At 49.2% G+C, this 17,088-nt stretch overlaps 1 protein-coding gene across 4 annotated transcripts in view; it reads left to right on the top strand.

The window, feature by feature from the left end:
* Positions 1 to 17,088, top strand: part of ZNF516 (zinc finger protein 516) — a 101,299-nt gene that overhangs the window by 24,210 nt on the left and 60,001 nt on the right. For 2 of the 4 annotated variants that reach the window (XM_034996135.1, XM_034996137.1), the window contains exon 1: positions 10,246 to 12,670. In XM_034996135.1, coding sequence (XP_034852026.1) covers positions 10,912 to 12,670 — 1,759 coding nt within the window. In that variant the 5' untranslated portion in view covers positions 10,246 to 10,911. Of the gene's footprint in view, positions 1 to 10,245; positions 12,671 to 17,088 lie in introns of those variants that run through there. The other 2 variants (XM_034996134.1, XM_034996136.1) reach the window with 2 other exon arrangements.

The raw sequence follows: 17,088 nt of genomic DNA on the forward strand, positions 1-17,088 counted from the left end.
AAAACAGGACGAGCCTCGGGTTCTGCTTCCCTAAACTGAAAACTCTCCCTCAGAGCAGGAAACGCCCCGTCCCGCTCTCCTGCAGCCCTTCGGGGCCTGTTATGCCTCCCACTCTGGTTTGGGTAGGTTTAAAGAAACTTGCAGAGTTTTGTTAGGCAAGTGGCTCAAAATATTAGAGGTTACTTGAAAATTAGCCTCTGGATTCCTTGTGCACGAGAAGTTGTTGATAGAATTATTTTTGATAGTTTTGGGGAAATCAGTACAAAATCATTCGGCTTCTGCTTTGTGTTGATTTACTTCACAGAGCAGAAAATGGCAAGATTTCCTGTAGATTCAGAGAGATGCTTACTGTTTAAAAGGCAGGGTATTTTACCTTTTTCCCCTGGCAATGCCATAGTTAACTGGTTAGAAGATGGTTGTTTAAAATGTGGGAAAGAAACCTCAACTGCATGACCAGTTTTTTTGCCTTGGGAAGCAGTGGACTGGGGTCACCAGGAACCCCAGGACTAGCTCGGGCAAGTTCATCTGGCTGGAGAAGCCACTGCTCGGACTGCGGTAAGGCTGTGACCAAGCTTTGGGTGGATTCCTGAGCTTCTCAGCATCAGTGAGCCGTCTCTTAAGTACTGCTTTTCATTTGAACAGTTTATTATTCAGATGATTTTTCTTTTTTTTTTTGAATTTTGAATTTTGAATACTAGAATTAACAAAAGGTAATGTTCTCAAACTGCATTCCTTGGACCCTTCTGAGCTTCCTCCAGGCCTGGAGAGCAGGATGGTTGGGGGGGGGGGGGGGGGGAGAGGGGGGGGGGGGGGGAAGGGGGGGGGGGGGGGGGGGGGGGGGGGGGGGGAAGGGCCCACCAGAGCCCCTCTTTCAGCTGTGTTCCTTCCTGGGGTTGCAAGTGGGAGTTATTTTTTTTTTAAGCTTCTTTTGTGAAAAACTTCCAAAATCCATAAAATTTGGAAGAATAAGAAACACACATACATTCACCATCTAGATTCAGTAATTAGCATTAAAAAAGTAATGCTGAGGTGTTTTATTTATATTAATTTATTTTTTTTGCTTCCTTTTGGCTGAATAATATTCCAACATTCTATTTTTTTTTAATGGGGTGCAATTGGCCCATAACGTTCTGCAAGCATCAGGTGTCCAACATTATAACATGACATCTGTATTCACTACTCCGTGATCGCTGCCAAAAGACTAGTCACCATCTGTCCGCCTACAGTGACCCCCATTTCGCTCACCCTCTTCCCCTGGAGCTACCACTGATCTGTATCTATGAGTTTGTTTTAATATTGTTTTCTTTTTTTCAGATTCCACAGGTGAGTGGAGTCGTGTGGTACTTGTCTGTCTGACTTACTTCACTTGGCCCGATGCCCTCAAGGTCCATCCGTGCTGTCACATAGGCAAGATTCCGTTCCTCTTTAGGGCTGCGTAGTGTTCCGTGTGTATGTGTATACACACCACATCCTCTTTATCTGTGCATCCCTCGGTGGACACTCAGGTTGCTTCCATATCTTGATTACTGTCAGTAATGCTGCATGAACATGAGGGGTGCAGGTATCTTTTTGAATTAGTGATTTTGTTTTCCTCAGGTAGACACCCAGAAGTGGAACCAGGTGGATCATATCGTGGTTCTGCTCTTAGTTTTTCGAGGAATCTCCATACTGTTTTACATTCCCACCAACACTTGTTATTTCTTGTCTTTTTGGTAATTGCCATTCTAACTGGTGTGAGGTAATATCTCATTGTGGTTTTGATTTATAATTTCCTAATAATTAGTGATGTTGAGCACCTTTTCCTGTACCTGTTGACATCTGTATATCTTTGGAAAAATGCCTCTTTAGATCCTCTTCTCATTTTTTAGTCAGGTTGTTTGTTTTTTTATTGTTGAGTTATAGGAGCTCTTTATATATTTTGGATATTCACCCCTTACTGGATATAGGATTTGCGAATATCTTCTCTTAGTAGGTTGCCTTTTTGTTTTGATGATGGGTTCCTTCACTGTGCAGAAGCTTCTTTGTTTGAAATAGTCCCATTTGTTTATTTTTGCTTTAGTTTCCCTTGCCTTTGGACTCAGGTTCAAACACACTGCTAAAACCAGTGTCACGGAGCTTTCCACCTATGTGTTCTTCTGGGAGTTTTATGGTTTCAAGTCTGACATTCAAGTTTGTAGTCCATTTTGAGTTAATTTTTGTTTATGTTAAGATAGCAGGCTAGTTGCATTCTCTTGCATGTGGCTGTCCAGTTTTCCCAACATCATTTATTGGAGACACTGCTTTCACCATTGGATGTTCTTGGCTCCTTGCTGTAAATTCATGGTCCGTATACATGTCAGTTTGTTACTAGGCTCTCAGTTCTTTTCCATTGATCAATGTGTCTGTTTTTATGTCAATAGCATACTGTTTTGATTTACTGTAGCTTTGTAGTATAGTTTGAAATCAAGGAACATGATGCCTCCAGCTTTGTTCTTCCTTCTTAGGATTGCTTTGGCTATGTGGGGTCTTTTGGATGCCATACAGATTTTAGAATTATTTGTTCTATGAAAAATGCCATGGGAATTTTGATAGGGATTGCATTGAATCTGTAGTTGCTTTGGGATGTTTTAGCAATATTAATTCTTGTAATGCATGAGCACAGGATATCTTTTAATTTATTTGTGTCTAAACATTTGTAATTTTCAGTGTACAGTTCTTTCATCTTCTTGGTTAAATTTATTCCTAGGTATTTTATTCTTTTTGATGCAATTGTAAATGGGATTGATTTCTTTTTCTTCTTTCTTTCTTTCTTCTTTCTTTTTTTTTTTAAAGATTTTATTTATTTATTTGACAGAGACGAAGCAAGACAAGGAACACAAGCATGGGGAGTGGGAGGAGAAGCAGGCTTCCTGCTGAGCAGGGAGCCCGACGCGGGGCTCGATCCCAGGACCCTGGGATCCATGACCTGAGCCGAAGGCAGACACTTAACGACTGAGCCACCCAGGCGCCCCTTTTTCTTCTTTTTTTAAAGATTATTTATTAGAGAGAGTCCATGTGCATACATGCACGAAGCGGGGAGGGGCAGAGAGAGAGAATCTCAAGCAGACTCCATGCTGAGTTTGGAGCTTGACGTGGGCTTGCTCTCATGACCCATGAGGTCATGACCTGAGCCGAAACCAAGAGTTGGCTGCCCAACCAACTGAGCCACCCAGGCGCCCCTGGGATTGCTTTCCTAATTTATCTTTCTGATAGTTATTAATGTATAGAGATGCCACAGATTTCTGTATATTGATTTTGTATCCTTCAACTCTACTGAAATAGTTTATTCTAATAGTTTTTTGATGAGTGTTTAGGGTTTTCTGTATATAATATCATGTCATCTGCAAATAGTGACAGTTTTATTTCTTCCTTTCCGATTTGGATGACTTTTTTCCCTTTTTCTTGCCTTATTGCTCTAGCTAGGACTTCTAATACTAGGTTGAATAAAGGTGGTGAGAGTGGACATCTTTGTCTTGTTCTTGATCTTAGGAGGAAAGTTCTTAACGTTTCCCTACTGAGTATGATGTTGGTTGTGGGTTTGTCATATATGACCTTTATTACGTTGAAATATGTTCTCTCTTTACCTGCTTTGTTGAGTTTTTATTATAAATGGGTATTGAATTTTGTCAGCTGCTCGTTTTGCATCTATTGAGATGATCATGTGATTTTTATCCTTCATTTTGTCAATGTAGTGTATCACACTGACTTACTTGTGGATGTTGAACCATCCTTGCATCCCTGGAATAAATCCCACTTGATCATGGTGTATGAACCTTTTAATGTATTGTTGAATTCAGTTTGCTAATATTTTGATGAAGATTTTTGGATCTCTGGTTTATCAAGGATACTGGCTTGCAATTTTCTTTTTTTGTGTGGTGTCCTTGTCTGGTTTTGGTATCTGACAAATAAACATACCTGCACCTGCTATCTAGATCCAGCAGTTGTTAACATTTTTATATATTGGCCTTTCTCTTTTTTGTAAACCACCTCCAAAATATTTCATCAACATTTCTAAAAACTAAGAATGTTCTTCTGTATTACCAGCCCAACAAAATAGCAGTTCTCAAATATTATTTAATATTTAGTCTGTTTCAAAGTTTAGTTTTTATGAAGAGTTTGGGAGCTAGAATATGTTTGAGCATGTTTGCTGTGGATGGTTGTAGCTGGTGGAAGGCATTATAGTTGTATTAAATAACCTTTTGTAGTGGGCCTGTGAGAGCCCACTGAATACATAGGGGTCACTAGTGACTTCTGATTTAGTTTCCTGAGCTTCTATTATTTTGTCCTTTCGAATTTTTTTTTTTAAAGATTTTATTTATTTGATAGAGAGAGAACACAGCCAGAGAGGGAACACAAGCAGGGGGAGTGGGAGAGGGAGAAGCAGGCTTCCCGTGGAGCAGGGAGCCCGACGCGGGGCTCCATCCCAGGACTCTGGGATCATGACCTGAGCCGAAGGCAGACGCTTAATGACTGAGCCACCCAGGTGCCCCTCCTTTTGAATTTTTTAAACCAAATACTGTCACTCTCAGTGTGTAGGTGTCCTTGGGTCCTGCAGTGACCTTTCATTTACTTATTCAGCAGTTATTAATAATAATATGTAACATGTTAACCATTTACCGTGTGTTAAACATTGTACCTAGAATGCATTAACTTAAACCTCACAGAATTATTATACTATAGTTCTCATTACTATCATTTACATTTAAAAAGTGAAATGGGGGGCTTCTGGGTGGCTTAGTCATTAGGTCATGATCCCAGGGTCCTGGGATCGAGCCCCGCATCAGGCTTCCTACTCAGCAGGAAGCCTGCTTCTCCCTCTCCTACTCCCCCTGCTTGTGTTCCCTCTCTCGCTGTATCTCTCTCTGTCAAATAAATAAATAAAATCTTAAAAAAAACCAAAAAATAAAAAGTAAAATTGGCTGGGGAACAGAGAGGTTAAGACAGGGGTCACGCTGATCCAAGTGAGTGGCAGAACTGGGTTTTGATCTCGGGTAGTCTTGACAGCACTGCGATGCCCAAAATGTGCTTGGCTCTGTGCCGGTGGGGAGAAGTCTTGTCCTCTAACGCACAAGTGACCAGAAAAAGAAGCAGTCCAGATGTGTGCTAGGATAGGGCCAGGGCCATGCAGAGAGCTAGGGGAGGGCCCCAACCGAGTCACAGGGCTGCCAGGGGTCAGGTAAGATATCGGGTGCGTAGGTGGGTTGGGACCTGCATGCCTGAGTCCCAGAGGCAAGAGCGAGCTGTGTCTGCCTGGGCATGGAGCAGAGCACACAGTCATAGAGGTGGTCCATCCTGGATAGCAGGTGTCCAGGTCTTGCCCCTATGGGAGTCACTGTAGGGCAGGGGACTTGACCCCCCGGTCCTTGGCCTCTCAGGGAGCTGCTGCAGCAGGTCACCAGGGCATGCTTCCGGAAGTGACTTCCCTGCTTTGTATGAGGTCAGAGATGCAGTCCCCAGGATCCTCACCTAGAGAAGTGATTTATGAGTTGGAACATTTACCCACAGAGTAAATTTGCCCCAAATCCAGTGACTGTAAGCGGTCTTGAGAAAGTTGTGCCGTGCAGGCGAAAGAGACAGTCTCTGAAAGGTAAGGCAGCAGCCCTGCATCTGTGTATTTAGGTCTCGTGGTGTATTTATTTCTGTGTTCCCACGATTGCATTTTAAAGTTTAGCTGCATATTTTATTTTCACAGCTTTTACATATTGCCTCTTAAATCCTTCCCCATCTCCGCTATAATGCATTTTTTTACGTTATGAATATACACTTTCATTTTCTTAAAAACATTTTATCTTTACCTACTTTTTTATAAGCACGATTAAATTACCTTTTACGAAATGCCATCTCTAAAAACGTAGAAGGCATTTTTAAAGAGTAGCTGCAAACTGTTCTCTCTAGAGAAACATGCACACACAGTGAGCGATCCATTGGAAATCTGTTTTAAAACCCTGATCAGCAAGCCGTTTTATGCATAAACAATTAAATTACTTGCCAGACAAGTTCCCAGTTGCCGCCGCGGACAAAGTTTGTGACACAGTGACAAGAGAACTGGTTCATCACGGGCAAACTGTGTTCAGGTGGGGCCGTGGTGCCTGTATGTCCGTGGGGTGTGCGTCGTCCTGGGTCGCCTAAAACACGTCCGTGTGTTTGCTGTCCCGCCACGCCCTCCCCCATTCGTGTTCCTGCTGCTGGAACCCCGTGCACTCTGGGCTGCATGAAGAGCTAACATTTATTCACACGTTTTATAACACTAGTTATCTTTAGGTTAACGTGTTATTGTAGGAAAAGTTGGGACAGCAAATCCCATGTGGTATGTGCTTGTCTGTCTGGGAGAGTAAAAGGCCGCTCAGGACGAAAGCGCATCTGGCCAGGACAGAGCAGTCTGACGCTTTGTCCCGCGGCGGCGGCGCGTGACCCGCTCCCCACTGGGGACCGAGGTGGGTGTGGAGAAACCGGTGAGACCCTCCAGGCCCAGGGGCGCTGGTGGGTGGTGGTTTTGGTCTGGAAGCTAGTGGTGCTGGAGGGCTGACGGCGGCTCCGCAGGCCTCCTCCCTGGGCCCCCCTGTGGTGCATTTTTAAGTTGAGAGTTCTGATGACAGCATTCCTGTTCTTTTTTGGAAAAGGAGTGATGAGCCTGTCTGACATGGCAGTTTTTGCCTGTAGCTAAAAAGAATATCACAAAGATCTGTTGATGGGGCTGCGGACGAAGGAGGGTCAGTGGCTGGGAATCACTTTCCCACTGTGGCTTTAAAGGTTCGCAAGAAACTTCGTTCGTGGCCCGTGGGCGTCAGGAAGGGGCCACTTGCTGGAGCTTTTTCAAGGGGAGCCCATTTTGTTGATGTTGTGATTCCCTTAAGATAGGGGTGTTTGGGGCTTAAATAGTTAGTGCTGTTAGGGCATTTTTTCCATTTCTACATTGATCTGTTTTGCCCTTGGTGATATCTCTAGGTTCTTTAAAACGGCGCCCCATGCCCCTCTGCCCGGCATTTACAGCAGGGCTTCGTTTTGAAAGATGGGGGTGGGCAGAGAAGAAGTGGAAAACGAGAGAGAAAGAGGAGCCTGTTTGCGGATGGCGGGGGCGCTCTTGACGGCCTTCCTTGAGAAGCCGCCTGGAGATTGCAGGGCCCCCTTGGCCTCGGGGAAGGCTTTTCAGCTGGTTTTGGAGGAAGCCCGAGGAAGAACACTGTATTCTCTGGCGTTTGGGTTCTTGACGGAAGGTGCCCAGGCCTGGGCTGGGGGCAGGGGCGTGGGGGAAGCGGACACTCGATGAGTCCAGGCTGTGAGGAGGAACGTGGATTTCTCAGCCAGCCAACATGGCAGCCGCCTGCAGTGTGCAGAGGACTGAGGACCCCCCTGGAAAGAACGAGAAGTGCAGCCGCATCCCCTTGGCCCAGCAGCCTAGCTGCTGGATGCTCTGGTGGCCTGGGACCACCTGAGCCACTTCCTCCCGCCCCCGCTGTGGTGGCCAAGCTGCGCGCACACCTGCTCCCCGCCTTTGCGGCTCACCAGAGACCGTGGGCTGCAGGGCAGGGCGCCGTCTGGTGTTACCTGTGGGCCCGGACCGGGCAGGTGCTTACTGTGTACGGACGCGTGCAGGGATCTGGGGGGCGCTCCGAGGACAGGCTCGGCAGGGGCTTCCCCGACGCTAGGCTCCTGAGAGATGAGGAGAGGAGCCTGGGCCGTGAGGGTCGCCCCCTGAGACCCACCTGGCTGGTTAACGGGGGACCAGGGCTCCTAACGGTGCATCACTCGTGCTAGCGCTGGGATGGAGACCCCCGACCTGCCACGCCGCGTCCTTGAAGCTGCTCTGCAGCTCGGGAAGCATTTGGCTTTCACGACCCCTGGGGGTGCTGAACACGCAGTAGCAAAGAAGGAGGGTATAACCCGGCCACAGGGCATGCACTGGTGATGGTTTGAACAAGTCTTCTCACTTGAAAAGTCCACTTTTATGTCCAGGTGCATTTGTGAGTTGCCTCTTGTGGCCCTGAACTGGTTGAGCACTGGTACTCCGTGAACCTCGTCTTTGTGGCTGTTTGATCCCCTAGAATTGGAGAACTGTCTGACTTTAATACTCTTCATCGACCAACTGAGAGGTCTGGTGGACTTTGTAAAATTATTTCAGAGCCGCCAATTTCCAGTTTTTTTCCTTCATAAAATTATTTCTTTATGATTCTTTTTTTTTTTTTAAGATTTTATTTATTTATTTCAGAGAGAGAGAATGAGAGAGAGCACATGAGAGGGGGGAGGGGCAGAGGGAGAAGCAGGCTCCCCGCCGAGCCAGGAGCCCGATGCGGGACTCGATCCCGGGACTCCGGGATCATGACCCGAGCCGAAGGCAGTCGCTTAACCAACTGAGCCACCCAGGCGCCCTCTTTATGATTCTTTAAACTCCTAAGATCTTTATGTCCAGATTAGAGCATTGAGCTAAATATGAATAGTATGTTTCATTCATACTTTTGTATAGTAGTTCACATTCATCATTTTGAGGGGATGAAATAAATCCTGGGATAGAAGGGGATGCATGCAAATCATTTGCAGTATAACCCATAAGTAATGTACAACATACACAACCATCCAAAACTTGTGCCAAGACCAAAGTGGCCTGAAAAAATGATTTAAATTAGCTTAAATCATCATTAAGAGGTGTTCTTGTTAACCCAATTTGTCCATTTTTATGGGGAGTTTTTATTTATGTACTTTATTGGAGTCCTTGATTTTTGGAGGCTCTCTCTCGGCAGGAGGAACTCTGCACCTGTTAGTGTCGAGAGTAAAGATTACCTGTGTGCCCCTCTCCTTTCTGCCTCTTTCCAGACTTGGCTGCTCTCACTGCATTGGTTTCTTTAGGTGCCTGGGTACCCCGCTAGCACGGGGCTTTATCAGAAGATGTTTCAGAATACATCATTTTAAATAAGATTTCTTCTAAGGGCCTGTGGGAGGAGGTGTTTGGAGAAAGCAGGAGGTGTGTTGTCTGTCCAGAGGGCATCTATCACGATGGCTTCTGCACCCCTGCCTCCAAGTGGAGGACAGGCCGTGCCATGCGCTCAGAATCCCTCTTGGTGGGCAGGTTCCCCTGTGCTCTTCACTTCCCTGTCCTCTTGTCAGTACTCTTTTCTGTGTCCGCTCTGGTGAAGCCGTGTCGGGCCAGACGACCAGAGCAGACAAGGAGTCGCTGCCCAGGGTCTTTTGGGAGAGAACCTTTCATTTGTGAGCAAAAAGTGTGTATTAGTACATTGGTTCAAAACCAGAAACCTATAGCTTCTTCATGTTTTGTAAATTTTATAATACGGGTTCTTAGTGTGTATGAGGTTGTGAGTTTGTAAAAACATGGCATCCTTTATATATGTCATGGCTATTTTTAAAGAAAATCTGCCCATCTGGGTGCCTCTCGGTGCAAGTCTGGAGCCCCCCTCCCATCTCCACCCCCGTAGAGAGACCCTCAGAATCCTGTCTCAATTACTTCAGCTTGGAGGTGAGAAGGATAAACAGACCGTGTCCCAGGGGAGTTGTGGGGCCGCCTTGCCTCCCTTTCTAACCCATCAGAATGCTATTCTGAAAGATGCCCTGTCTCTCTCCCATTCTTTCTAATTGGCTCACTGTTTTGTTTATTCTACTTACCACAAGTCAGATGGAAATTCCCGTTTTTACTGCAGATAATTGCTTTTTGGTGTGTACTGTCTTGGGCCCGTTGGGCGGCTTGCAGGCATTCGGGTTGGCTTTCCTGCCGTGTGGCTGGTTGCCCGCGTGTGCCAGGCATGGCGCTGGGCACCTCCCTTGTCTGGTTTGTCTTTGCCCGTGCACGGGGTGCCAGAAACAGCCGGACACCTGGAGGAGTGGCTCTGACAGGGCCTGGAAGCTCTGTGACACCCGCTGTCACCAGGGAGAGGCACACCCAGCCTCCCTGGAAATGCACCGTGGGGATGAGACCTGTGGAGAAGGGTGGGGGTGGCGCGTGACGCCCGGGGTCCAGAGGGTTTTCTGCACTGGGGCTGGGACTTAGCCCTACAGCCGGATCCTAGGGGGCCTTTTGGGGATTGGGGTGGCGTGGTGGTGCGGGAGCAAAAGGACGGGATGGGCCTGGGTTGGGGCTTCTCTAAGAGGCAGTGGTTCCGTGGCCCTGTGCACCTCGAGGTGGTATTAGCTGGGGCCGCTGTGCTGGCCGTCGGTCCCGAGCAGCTGGCTCCAGGCATAGACCTTGCGTGAGCTCGGGGTCAGTCACCTGTGCTCTTCGCTGAAGACTTGTTTCCCTAGCATCTCAACACAGGGCACATTTGTCAACTGCCTCTGCGGTTCACTGGGCCCGGGCACGAGCTGGGCCTCTGTGTCCCTTACCAGCCTCTCCCTGGCCCTTTCTCCTTGTTCCCGTTCCCCACCCGCTCTTCTGGTCCGTGGCCTGTATTTTTCACACTCCACAACTTCACTCACCTCAGACTGTCCTTAAAGATTTGGTATCTTTTTGAGAAGAATTATTCTAGCGTACAATCTTGTAAGGTTATTTGTTTTAATGATTGAGCACACAATTATCAATAACTGTTTAAATATTGATCTCTTAGAGGAAAGCAGCTGCTAGTACATCGACTTGAATTTGTGTTGGTGTCTCCTTTGATGTGGACTGGCCTGCTGGTTTTCAGGAGCATGCCTGTCGCTCCCCGTGGAGGTTGCTGGTTCCCTGCGGATGTGGGAAACCTCGTTCCTAAGATCTCCATGTCTTTTCTGTTTCAGGTGCTCTCTGCCGTCTGCCATGCTTTCCAGGTAGGAGATGCCAGTTGTCCTGGCAGGTGCGTCCGTGCAGCTGGGAAGCAGAAGCCTCGTGTGAAGATGGAGAGATAAGACGTCGTCAGGCAGGCCTGTGCGACAGAAAGCCGTGCCCGCCCCGGCCAGGGAGCCCTGGTCCTGGAGATGGATCGCAACCGAGAGGCCGAGGTGGAGCTGAGAAGGGGCCCGAGCCCCAGCAGGACAAGCAGGAGCCCCGAGGCGGACGGAGACAAGGCCATGAGCCACAGCTGCTGCATCTGTGGCAAGAGCTTTCCCTTCCAGAGCTCCCTGTCCCAGCACATGCGCAAGCACACGGGGGAGAAGCCCTACAAGTGTCCCTACTGCGACCACAGGGCTTCCCAGAAGGGCAACCTCAAGATCCACATTCGCAGCCACCGCACCGGCACTCTGATCCAGGGCCACGAGCCGGAGGCTGGTGAGATGCGCGTGTCCGAGGGCCTGGACGGCTGCACCAGCCCCACCAAGAGCACGTCCGCCTGCAACAGGATCCTCAACGGGGCCACCCAGGTGGACAACAGCAAGATCCTGCTGAGGAGCAGCAAGAAGGAGGCCGAGGGGGCTGCCTGCGCCCCAGAGGAGGGCAAGGCTGCAGCCCAGTGTTCCTTCTGCAAGTGCAAGTTTGAGCGCAAGAAGGACCTGGAGCAGCACGTGCACCAGGCCCACAAGCCGTTCCGCTGCAGGCTCTGCAGCTACATGACGCTGAGGGAGGAGTCCCTGCTGAGCCACATCGAGAAGGACCACATCACTGCGCAGGTGCCCGGTGGGGCTGAGGCCTACGTGGAGAACGGCAAGCCGGAGCTGACCCCCGGGGAGTTTCCATGCGAGGTCTGCGGCCAGGCCTTCAGCCAGACCTGGTTCCTGAAGGCTCACATGAAGAAGCACAGAGGCTCCTTCGACCACGGCTGCCACATCTGTGGCCGAAGATTCAAAGAGCCGTGGTTCCTCAAAAACCACATGAAGGCGCACGGCCCCAAGACTGGGAGCAAGAACAAGCCCAAGAGTGAGCTGGACCCCATCGCCACCATCAACAACGTGGTGCAGGAGGAGATGATCGTGGCTGGCCTGTCCCTCTACGAAGTCTGCACCAAGTGTGGGAACCTGTTTACAAACCTGGACAGCTTGAACGCGCACAACGCCATCCACCGCAGGGTGGAAGCCGGCCGGACGCGGGCTCCGGCCGGGGAGGGCGCGGTGCAGGGCAGCCCCCCGGACTCCCAGCAGCTCTTCCTTCAGTGCCTCAACCTGCGGCCTGCGGTGGCCAGCGCGCCCGCCCACGGGCAGGCGGGGCGGCGTGTGGCCGAGCTGGACCCGGTCAACAGCTACCAGGCCTGGCAGCTGGCCACGCGGGGCAAGGTGGCCGAGCCGGCTGAGTACCTCAAGTACGGGGCGTGGGACGAGGCGCTGGCCGGGGACGTGGCCTTCGACAAGGAGCGGCGCGAGTACATCCTGGTGAGCCAGGAGAAGCGCAAGCGCGAGCCGGAGCCCGGCGCTCAGGGGCCCCCGCGCAAGCGGGCGGGCGCGCCCGGGGACCCCATGCCTGGACCCCTGGACCCCAGGCCGGCCCCGCGGCCCAGCCGCCGCGCTGCCGCCCCTGCTGGCCATGGCAAGTCCTCCGAGTGCTTCGAGTGCGGCAAGATCTTCCGCACCTACCACCAGATGGTGCTGCACTCCCGGGTGCACCGCCGTGCGCGCCGAGACCGTGATGGCCCCGGGGATCGGGGGCCCCGTGCGCGCTGTGGCTCGCTCAGCGAGGGCGACTCGGCCTCGCAGCCCAGCAGCCCGGGCTCGGCCTGTGGTGCCGCCGCTGACTCCCCAGGCTCGGGCCTGGCAGACGAGGCTGCGGAGGAGAGCGGAGAGGACAGTGCAGCCGACCCTGCACCAGGTGAGCGTGCGCCTGGGCAGCTGGGCTCAGAGAGTGAGGGCCAGAGAGCTCTGTACCTGGGTGACCCGTGCCCAGGTAGTCCCGGCTCCGTAGCCCTGCACCCAGCTGATCCCCTGTCCAGATATCCCAGAGCCCAGGTATCCAGGTAACGCAAGTCCAGGTAGCTCTGTGCCCGTGAGGCCTTCCCGAAGTATCCCTGAGCCCAGGGAGGTCCAGTGCCCAGGTAACACATGCCTAGATGGTCCAGGCTCAGGTGGCCCACTGGCCCGGTAGGCCTTAGCCCAGGAGGTCCAGGGCCAGGGAGTCACGGCTCAGCCCTGCGCCCTAGGGGCCTGGTTTCCAGACCCAGGCCGTCCCAGACCCAGGTAGACCCTGCATCCAGGTGACCCTGTGCCTGGATAGCTCTTGCCTGGGTATTCCTGGCCCAGGTAGCCTTGCACCCAGGTGGCCCCACCCCCAGGTATTAGGTAGCCAGTGTATACTTAGAGCTCAGGCTGGTGGGTGCGGACACAGGTGCCTGTCAGCTCTGCTTCAGGCTCCTTTCTTGCTAATTTGCCCGGATGTGTTTGCATTAATTAACACCTTTGGCCTGTTGAATTCACAGTTTCTCTGGGGCATCAGTCATTTCTGAGCAAAGGACAGGTGATGGGACACCTCCGAGGCGTGCCCTTCTCTTTCTCCACAGGCCCAGAGCCTGCTTCGTCCCCAGGCGGCAAACGCATGCACACGCACTTGCCTCTGCTCACCTCCTTTGAACCAGACAGCTGAGTAGAAGAGTAACTTCCAGTCGGTGTGCGGTTATAATTAATCTCCTCGGATTCAAATACCCTGTGGGTTTAGAGACGGCTCATTGGAACAGATGACTCTCCGAATAGCAGCTATGTAAATATTTAAAGATGCTTGACTAACTTTGTTTTCGTCATTTTCCTACTTTTTATAAGTCTTAAGCATTTTGATATTTTATTCATTATTTTTTGTTTTGGGTAATTCTTTTTAGTAGAAGGTGATGTTCCAGTGACGGAACTTGTAACATTCTCTGCATCACGAGGACCGTTTTTCTCTTCTCCCTGGAAACTGGTTCGTGGATGTTGCTTTTACCTGAAAGGCCAGGGGTGTAGGGGTGTAGAAACCCAAGAGCTTCAGCAGGGCTATTTATAATCTGTAGTAAGGAAAACAACCATAGTGCAGCCCTCCAAAACAAAACACAGATCTGTGTCCTTTTTTCTTTATGAGGGGTTTAGCCAGTTCTTTGAAACAAATGATATTGAGTCAGTAAAAGTGTGGAAGAAAGTTGTTTCTCTAATCCTGTAGAGAAGCCTATGTTGACCCTGCGCATACACCTTGTAAGGGTCCATATAGATAGATGAGCAGTGACACATTACGCACTGACCCTTGTTGTTTCCCATTTCATTTCTTACTCATTAACCTGTGGGAAGGAGCAGGGGAGCACGCTACTCTCTGAAAATACGCTGCTCCTTCTCTGAGCTCAAGATTCCTGCAACAGTTTATCGTCGTAAAACCTGGCGAACCCAACTGCGACCTTTGGTTGGCATTTTTGAAGATTAATTCTTGGTTTTTCTCTTTCAAAAGTTTTGATAATTAGAGATTTTACTGATGATATTCCAATAATACTGTTTTTGGAGCTCATTGGATAAAATGTTAGGATAGAACTAATCTTTTTTCTTTTTTTTGAAGATAAGTATTTTTAACATTTGGGAAAGCTCTTGAGCCTTTCCCTCATCTGGTGATGGTGGTCAAATGATAATAATCTAATTCAATAGTACTTTGAAAATGTTGGAAAGAAAAATGTTTTTCACTGTACATTGGAATTTACTTTTTTTCATCTCAAATTCATTAAATTTGAGATTATCATTTACCTCCTAATGAAATTATATGTATTTTCTATATGTGATGTTTTTTTGAGAAACTTAATACATCACATTTTTCTGTAACAAGTTCACGTATCCTAGTTGAGTTCAACAAGTTGACAGTAGAATTAACAGAATACTGTAGCTCATTGAGAGACCGGAAAAGGAAATTTGTCATGACGGTGGCATAAAGTGTTGAAGAACACTTTTGTGACTCTGTAGGGCAGAATCTTTCCTTCTAAAACTACAGACTTCCCAAGCTCAGCAGGCCTTTAATGGTCTAGGGTGGGCAATAAACCACTGCTTCAGAGATGTTCTTTTAGGAGTGAGATGTGCATTATATACATGTAATACTCAAAGGCACTCCCATTTGCAGGGTTTGGCTAAGGACTTTGGAAAAGCAAATGAGTATTTTGAATCCTCTGTTTCTATCTGCAGCGTGCCTTTACTATTACTAAAAGATGAATTACGTCTTTACACATATAGGCAACTTAAAATTCTTACAGAACTCTGATGGGATGGCTGGCTAAAATTGTTAAAGGAAATAGGTGGAGATTCAGAACAAAGCACCACAGTAGGTCCCGTAAGAATGAATCTGGCTTCTGGTGGAAGCAGGGTTGACAGTAGAATTCTATCTTTGTGACCTTGCTTAGCAAGTCCCCATTGTGCCATAATTTTACCCCAAGATTTTTTGACGTCTAGGAATGGATTTGAATGCTGCTTTTGGCTCTAGAGAAACTTTGCATTATCAGATTAATTAAAAGAAACATTTTTTTTCCATGAAAAAAAGCTCTGTTACATTTGTTTAGAAAGCTCTGTTTAGAAAGCTCTGTTACATTCCCTTTATTTCCATGGAAAACTGGGTCTTACCAAAAATGGGAGAAGAGCAACCTTGTGAATAAAAGTCAGTCAAATATAAAATACGTTCCTGAGCTAGATTTCAGCCCTCCACCGAGAAGGTGACATGGCCCTGATAGAGAAAATACACTTTGGAGCTCACGAAGAAATGAAACCTTTTAATCAGGGAAGAGAGGAGCATTGAAGGGGCATGTAATTCAAGTTTACAAAAACGAGCATTTCCAAGCACAAAGCAGAGTCAGGGTGCTTCCAGGTCATCACGAGGACAAGGGAGTGTTATTTCACAATAAGCTGAAGCAGGATTCTGCTCAGAAAGCTTGTAGGCAATTTAGGAATGAGGGACCCCTGGTGAGCATGTCTTGAAGAGGTCAGTTCCCAACTGTGTGATTGTGAGAAGCACCTTTGGGTGGCCTGCCTTTTCTCAGGCCATGAGAGGTGTGTCCACCTGCCCTCAGGCAAAATGCCAAAGACCCCATTCCCACCATTTACCTGCATATCGTTTCTGCAAAGACTTACGTGACTACCTAGGTTTTGACTCCTTCTTGTTATTCTCAAGGCTGCCATCACATTAAATCCGTGTTCTATTGAGCCTGCCTCTCAGTACATCTTTGCATATTCAGTGCAACTTAAATGATAGTAAAGCCACAAGCTTTAGTTGAAGTCCTGTGAAATTGCAAATACTTGTTTCTGACCCACAAAGATGTTAGACTGCTCTACGGGACAGAGGAACAGGTTCTCAGAACAAGTGGCACGATATTACATGCAGTTTGGAGAATTAAGGAGAGAGTTTCCAGAACTGAACAGTATCATTGGAAGGGAAAGGCAATTGAAGGAAGAAACGGATTTCCTTGAGAAAGTGTCCGTTTTCCCTGCTTGGCCACAGCCTCGTACATCGCGGCTCATCTTGTTTCCATCCTAGTTGAAGGAAGGGCCCCCATCTCTTCGCCAAGAAATGGTAGCTGAGCATGCGCCTTGAGACAGAGCGGCGGTCAGCGGCGGTGCCAGGGCGGGTGAGGAGTGCCCACCGTGGTGGGGCAGCTGGTGCAAAGCTCCAGCAGCCCTTCTCCTTTCTGCTTCTTAGAGCATGGACAGTCATTTGGGCGGCTCGGGAAGAACATGTTCCCAGACGTCCGCCCATTGCAACAGGATTTCGGGCGAACCTAGCTAACAGAGATCGATGTGGAACATGGCTGTGCTGGGGAGGGGCATCTGTCCCAGGCTGGGCCTGCTGAGACAGGAGGCTTTTATTATCACTCCTCTTAGAGTTTGCTTCGCTGTGGGTCCGAAGGGGTGCATCCAGAGCGCTGCGTCCTCATTGTGCTTCTGGCCAGATGTGCTCGAGATGCTGCAGCCCCCGTGTTTCTGGTGGCCACACAGAAGGAGCGGCAGGAGGGCCTGCAGCATTGGCCCCAGCCAGAGGCTGAGCATGAGCCAGCGCATCAGAGGGGTGTGGATAAGGGCAGGGAGAGCGCGGGGGGGGCACTGGAGCCCCAAGTGCAGATGGGAGGTGACAGGATGTGGTTTGCCCGGGAAGCAGAGCCCGCACATTTGGGGACAGTTCCACCCAAGCACCAAAGCCTTGCTGGACGGAGCTACAGCAGGTGGTCCTTCTGAGGGGGGGCCGGGGTGGTCGGGCGCCCTCTGTCACAGATGAGCCTGTGGAACTGATAACGGGAAACCCCAGGACCAGTT

The sequence above is a fragment of the Mirounga leonina genome, unplaced genomic scaffold (assembly GCF_011800145.1).
Source record: "Mirounga leonina isolate KUSES-001 unplaced genomic scaffold, KU_Mleo_1.0 Mir_93, whole genome shotgun sequence".
Lineage (NCBI taxonomy): Eukaryota > Metazoa > Chordata > Mammalia > Carnivora > Phocidae > Mirounga > Mirounga leonina.